General features: G+C 44.1%; 1 protein-coding gene across 2 annotated transcripts in view; it reads left to right on the forward strand.

Moving 5' to 3' along the window:
- Window positions 1–6,902, forward strand: part of znf830 (zinc finger protein 830) — a 48,673-nt gene that overhangs the window by 33,503 nt on the left and 8,268 nt on the right. For both annotated transcript variants that reach the window (XM_048612058.1, XM_020533997.2), the window contains exons 7-9: window positions 364–427; window positions 627–707; window positions 3,241–3,317. In XM_048612058.1, the coding sequence (XP_048468015.1) occupies window positions 364–427; window positions 627–707; window positions 3,241–3,317 (222 nt within the window). The remainder of the gene's footprint in view (window positions 1–363; window positions 428–626; window positions 708–3,240; window positions 3,318–6,902) is intronic.

Here is a 6,902-nt window from a genome sequence, read left to right on the forward strand (position 1 = left end):
CCCCCCCCCCCCCCGCCATATCCATTCATACCTGTGTCTGTCAAAGATTTATCTAGTTCTTTCTTGAACAGATTCAGTGACACGGGTACCACTGCGGAAGTGAATGTCGCAGAATTTTATTTTGTATTCCATTTTATACAAGGATCAAAAATGTGGGATACTACTAATTAATTTTTAAAGTGAAAGTACTTGTGTTAATGTTTTAAGCAAAACTTAAATATTGTAAACATTAAGTACTTTTGCAAAATGAAAGATTCTATTGCGCTTGAGCAACTGAATACTTCAGGCCACAGTTGTACTGTATGTTCTGGGTTTCTGGGAATCACTGGCTTTAAGGTGATCAGATCTGTCTTGCTGTTTTAGGAAAGATAATACAGCAGAGGCTTTACCAGAAGGATTCTTTGATGATCCAGTAAAAGATGCAAAAGCAAGTACCACAGCATTTACATTATTTTGTTTGTCAAAGCTGGTGCGGATATTTTAATCACATGTTCTTGTCCATCAGTGAGATGATATTTTTTAAGGTTTCAGTCCGATAAACTGTAGAGGGCAGTGAAGAGCTAGCATCTGATACCTGACCATTTCAGTGTCCTCCTATTCTTTACTGTCATCATCTGATATTATAGGTGCGGAACGTAGACCCTCCAAAAGATCAAATGGACAAAGAGTGGGAGGAGTTTCAGAAAGAAATCAGACAGGTCAATACGGTGAGTCATTTTAAATGTTCCCAGCAGAGTGTGTTTTCTTATTGTCTGTGATGTGTCTCTCACCACAGTCATGCACAATAAGATTAGATGCTGATGAAGGAAAAATAATACAGTTTGGATTATTAGACCATGAAATCAGAAGGTGTAGGCCATTCAGCCAATTTTTTAGTCTGTTCTGTTACTGAGTGAGATCATGGCTGATCTGATAATCATCAACTGTATTTTCCTGTCTTTTCCCTATAACCTATAATTCCCTGACTGATTAAAAACCTGTCTATCTCAGCCTTGAGTATTAATGACCCACATCGTACAGCCTTCCACAATAAAGAACTCCGCAGATTCACTACTATCTGAGAGAAGACATTCTTCCTCATCTCTGTCTTAAGTGGACAGCCCCTTGTACTGAGATTTTTCTCCTCTGGTTCTAGACTCTCACACAAGAAGAAACAATCTTTCCACATTTACCCTGCCAAGTCCCCTAAGAATGTTGTAATGTTCCAATAAGGTTGCATCTCATTCTTTTAAATTCTATTTTGTACAGACACAACTTACTCAACCTGTCCTTGTAAGATGCTCGCCTTATTCCTGGGATATGTGTACTTCTCTGGACTGCCTCTAATGCCAGTACATCTTTCCTTATATAGTTTTAGCTAAGACTTCATATGCATATACTCCATTGCCTTTGAAATAAAGGCCAAAATTCAATTTACCTTTCTCCTTACATGCTGAACTTGTATGCTAGCTTTTTGTGATTTATGTATGAGGACTACCAAATATCTCTGTGCTATAGCTTTCTTCAGTCTTCCTCCATTTAAATAATATTCAGCTTATCTTGCTACCAAAGTAAGCAAGCTCACATTATCCTTCATGGTGAACTGAATTTTTAATGAATCGCTTAACCTGCCTATATCCCTCTGAAGACGCTTTGCATTATCTTTGCCACTTGCCTTCCCACTTATTTTTGTGTCATCCACAAACCCAGTTTTCCTCATTCAAGTAATTAATATATGCTATATATTAATAAATAATTGTGGCCTAGCAGTGATCCCTTTCGGAGCCCATTAGTTATAGGTTACTATCCTTAAAATATCCCTCTGCCCCATACCAACTCTATCTTTTAATAGTTATTCTATTCATGCTAATATACTACCTCCAATACTTGTGCTCTCATTAATTAGCTTCAAATAAAGTACCTTATTTAACACCTTCTGAAAATCCAAATATATTACATCCACTGTTTCCCCTTTATCTATTTTACTTGTTACCTCCGCAAAGAATTCTAACAATTCTTTTTGACGTGGTTTCCCTGTTGTGTCAGCAAGCTGACTCAGATCGTGCACTCCAGACCCCTACCACCCTCTGAGTGAAAAGGTTTTTTTCTCAAATCCCCTCTAAACCTCCTGCCATGCACTTTAAAATTATGCTCCCTTATTATTGATCTGCAACTAAGGGAATGGTTGCTTTCTATTCACTCTGTCCATGCCCTTCATAATCTTATGCACCTCAGTCAGGTACCCCTCACAACCCTCTCTGCTCCAAAGAAAACAATCCAATGTTATCCAGCCTCTCTTTGTAGCTGGAATGCTCCATTCTAGGCAACATCCTGGTGAATCTCCTTTGCACCTCCTCCAGTACAGTCGTATCCTCCCTTTAGTATGGTGACCAGAACTGCACATAGTATTCCAGCTGTGGCCTAACCAAAGTCTGTACAGCTCCCACTTGACTTCCATGCTGTCATAATCTATGCCATGACTGATAAAAGCAGGCATCCTGTATATCACCTTAATGACCCTATTAATCTGTTCTGCCACCTTCTGGGATCTGTGGACAACCATCCCAAGATCTCTCTGTTCCTCTGAATTTCCTAGTGTCTAACCATTCATTCCGTTCTCCCTTTATTTATTCCTTCTAGAAGCCAAAGTACAACTATTAACTCTGAGGAGCTGGGGTTCATTGAAGTCCCAGGAGCTAACTGAATTGTAGGGCTTAGGACTCTCATTTAAAACAAAACAATATTTATAGATCAGTGCAACTGGAGACTGGAATTGAGGAAAAAAACCAGGGACAGCGCTATTGCTGCAATATTCCTTTAATACTCTGGTGACCAAAGCTGTACTTGGTACTTTTATTGTGGTTAAATAAGACCGCAAGATGTAGGAGCAGAATTTAGATCATTCAGCCTATTGAGTCTGTTTCACCACTGTGAGATTATGGCTGATCTAATATTGAAGCAGCAATGTAACAAGTACCAGAGTTACTACATATTCTCATTTGGCTCAATATTGATATTGTTAATGCATCCCAAGATTTGATTTCCTTTGCTCACTGATATCAAGCATTACTTTGATAGTTTTCAGTTTATTGTCCGTTCCTTCTCATTTTGACCTCTTTGTTCAAATTAAAATGTAATAGGATCATTTGAAGTACATTTTCCTCGAGATTTTAAATACTTTGCATGCTGATTTTAAACTGCTATTTTGGTCAAAAGTAGTCTGTGCATCTTAACTCACAAATTTTTATATTCTGCCTTAAGGTTTCAGAAGCAATTGTAGCTGAAGATGATGAAGAAATTCGTTTTGACAGACAGATAGAAGAAATTGATGAACAAATGTAAATAAATTCCAATGCATTTTGCATTAGGAAGTATAAAATCATATTTTGATAAATGTTTGACTTGTAGAAAATTAGGTCACTTCTTGTGTCCCAGATGTCCAGAGGAGCAGGAAATGTCATCAAGTGAAAGCGCTCAAGCTTCAGGTTTTGGATTTGGAGCAGCAACTGGTGTCATTTGTAATATATACAAAAGACAGAGAAGCATGTGTGTAGCACATTTCAGCAAGTGTTCGCTCCATAGCTGAAGTGTGTCCAGCCGAATAGGGAGTCACCCCTGGGATACAAAGGGATCGGTATGGATGGTGCTTCTCGGGTGTTGTTGAAGCTGTACTCACCAAGGCAAGGGGAGAGTATTCTATTCCATTCCAGATTTGTCCCTTCTAGATGATGAACAGGCTTTGGGAGTCCAGAGGTGAGTCATTTACCACAGAACTCCCAGTGCTTGTTCCTGCCCCACTGAACTTATCTCCACTTATCTCGATTCCATTTTCTCCCCCCGGTCCAGGAGCTCCCCACCTACGTCCGTGACAACACCCACCAAAACCTCCGATTCCCTGGTCCTCAACACCTCATCTTCACCATGGACGTCCCGTCCCTATATGCTTGCATTCCCCATGCAGATGGCCTAAAAGCCCTCTGCTTCTTCCTCTCCCGCAGGCCCGACCAGTCCCCCTCCACCAACACCCTTATCCACTTAGCCGAACTCGTCCTTACCCTTAACAACTTCTCCTTCAACTCCTCCCACTTCCTACAGACAAAGGGGGTGGCCATGGGTACCCACATGGGCCCAAGCTATGCCTGCCCCTGTAGGATACGTGGAACAGTCCCTCTTCCACAGCTACACTTGCCCCATCCCCCACCTCTTCCTCCGTTATATCAATGACTGTATCGGCGTCGCCTCGTGCTCCCAGGAGGAGCTCGAACAGTTCATCCACTTTACTAACACATTCCACCCCAACCTTAAGTTCACCTGGACCATCTCCGATACCTCTCTCTCCTTCCTGGACCTCTCTGTTTCCATTTCTGGCAACCATCTGGAAACTGATATCTATTTCAAGCCTACCGACTCTCACAGCTACCTTGAATACACCTCCTCTCACCCACCTTCCTGCAAGAATGCCATCCCCTATTCCCAATTCCTTTGCCTCCGCTGCATCTGCTCCCGAGATGAGGCATTCCACTTCCGGACATCCCAGATGTCCTCATTTTTCAAGGACCGCAATTTCCGCTCCACAGTGGTTGAAAACGCCCTTGACCGCATCTCTCGCGTTTCCCGCAACTCATCCCTCACACCCGCTCCCTGCAATAACAACAAAGATAGAATCCCCCTCGTCCTCACGTATCACCCCGCCAACCTCCGGATTCAACGCATCATCCTCCGCCACTTCTGCTACCTGCAATCTGACCCCACTACCAAGGACATTTTTCCCTACCCACCCTTATCTGCCTTCCGGAGGGACCGCTCTCTCCGTGACTCCCGAATCCGCTCCACACTCCCCACTAGCCCCACCACCCCTGGCACTTTTCCCTGCAACCGCAGGAAGTGCTACACCAGCCCCTACACCTCCCCCCACCTCATCCCCCGTCCTAGGCCCCAAGAAAACCTTCCACGTTAAACAGATGTTCACCTGCACATCTGCTAATTTGGTATATTGTATCTGCTGTTCCAGATGTGGCCTCCTCCACATCGGGGAAACCAAGCGGAGGCTTGGAAACCGCTTTGTGGAATACCTACGCTCGGTTCGTGACAAACGATTGCACCTCCCAGTTGCGAACCATTTTAACTCCCCCTCCCACTCCTTGGACGACATGTCCATCCTCGGCCTCCTGCAGTGCCACATCAATGCCACCCGAAGGCTGGAGGATCAGCACCTCATATTTCGCTTGGGAACCCTGCAGCCCAATGGTCTCAATGTGGACTTCACAAGCTTCAAAATCTCCCCTCCCCCGACCTCACCCAAGACCAGCCCATCTCGTCCCTGTCTCCTTGACCTGTCTGTTTTTCCTCCCATCTATCCCTTCCTCCTACCTCACTGACCAACCCAACCCCCACTTACTACCTACTAGCCTCATCCCTGCCTCCTTGACCTGTCCGTCGCCCCTCCCTCCCAACTGACCAAACCCCATCCCAACTCCCTACCTAAACTCACCTTTACTGGCTCCATCCCCGCCTCCTTGACCTGTCTGTCTTCTCTCCACCTAATTGCTCCTTTATCCACCTTCCATCATCGCCTCCCCTCTCTCTCTATTTATTTCAGAGTCCCCTTCCCCTCCCCCATTTCTGAAGAAGTGTCCTGACTCGAAACATCAGCTTTCCTGCTCCTCTGATGCTGCCTGGCCTGCTATGTTCATCCAGCTCTTCACCTTGTTATCTCAGACTCCAGCATCGGCAGTTCCTGCTAACTCCCAGTGCTGACCTGTTCTTGTAACCATGGTTCTAAATGGCTGGTAGAGGCTAAGTTTCTGGACTTAGCTGCCCTACCCCACCAATCCCAGGATGTGTCATCAAATTATACAATGATTTCAGCTGGTTGGGAATTTAGTAATGGGTTTGCAGTTGAATTTTAAGGGGATGTTTTGGTAGGATCTCAACTTTCTAGAACCCAGAGGGTCTGTGGGTCAAAAGTGGCTGTAAGTGGCTACCTTGGGCCAGAGTATGGCAAAAAGCATATTGGAGAGACTGTTGAGGACATTACAATGACTCAAATTTGGATAATCGGCATCTCTAGTTGTGGCAAAACTATCAGCAGTTCCTGCCAGCAGGATAGGAAATCCGATGGAACGATGCCCACAATAACCCAAAGCTTCAGACTGGTAACTCCAGATTGGCCAACTCGTGCACACTAGTCCTATGACCACACCAACCAATCGGAGCAGATTTGGGCCAAACTTGAGGGTGAAATCACAGGCAAGCATGCGCTGGCAGTTGCAAAATGGATGTACCCAAGGCCCTGAGTGAGTACGTACCAAATGATATTTTTAACATGAACAAAGCTGTATATTACCTCATTGACTTTAATGCTTAAAAATGAAACGTGCAGTAGTGGAATGCAGAGGAAAGAACATATCACTGCATTGGTCTGTGTCAACATGGATCGTACCAAAAAGCTGCTTTGTGTAATTGGAAAGTCCAAGAAGACACATGTGTTCAGATGAACGTCAAACAATACTCACACAGTATGAGGCTAATAATACTGTCTGGATGAGCTCCAGCTTTTTTGACACATGGATCAGAAAAGTAGACAAAATATATCAAAGTGAGAAAAGGTAGATTATCACCCTGAAGAGTGATGAATGCCCACCCGTTCTCCAGCGTGTTTCCCCAGCTGAATCCTGCAAAGGGTGAAGAGTTTTCTGGAATTCTCTGCTGCAGCTAAAAACAGAAAACGCATTAACAACAAAAACAAAATTGCTGGAAAAACTCAGCAGGTCTGGCAGTATCTATGAAGGAAAGAACAGAGTTAACGTTTCGCGTCCGGTGACCCTTCCTCAGAACTCCCTTCCTCAGTTCTGAGAAAGGGTCACTGGACCCAAAACGTTAACTCTGTTCTTTCCTTCACAGATGCTGCCAGACCTGCTGAG

The sequence above is a fragment of the Rhincodon typus genome, chromosome 2, assembly GCF_021869965.1.
Source record: "Rhincodon typus isolate 14 chromosome 2, sRhiTyp1.1, whole genome shotgun sequence".
Taxonomy (NCBI): domain Eukaryota; kingdom Metazoa; phylum Chordata; class Chondrichthyes; order Orectolobiformes; family Rhincodontidae; genus Rhincodon; species Rhincodon typus.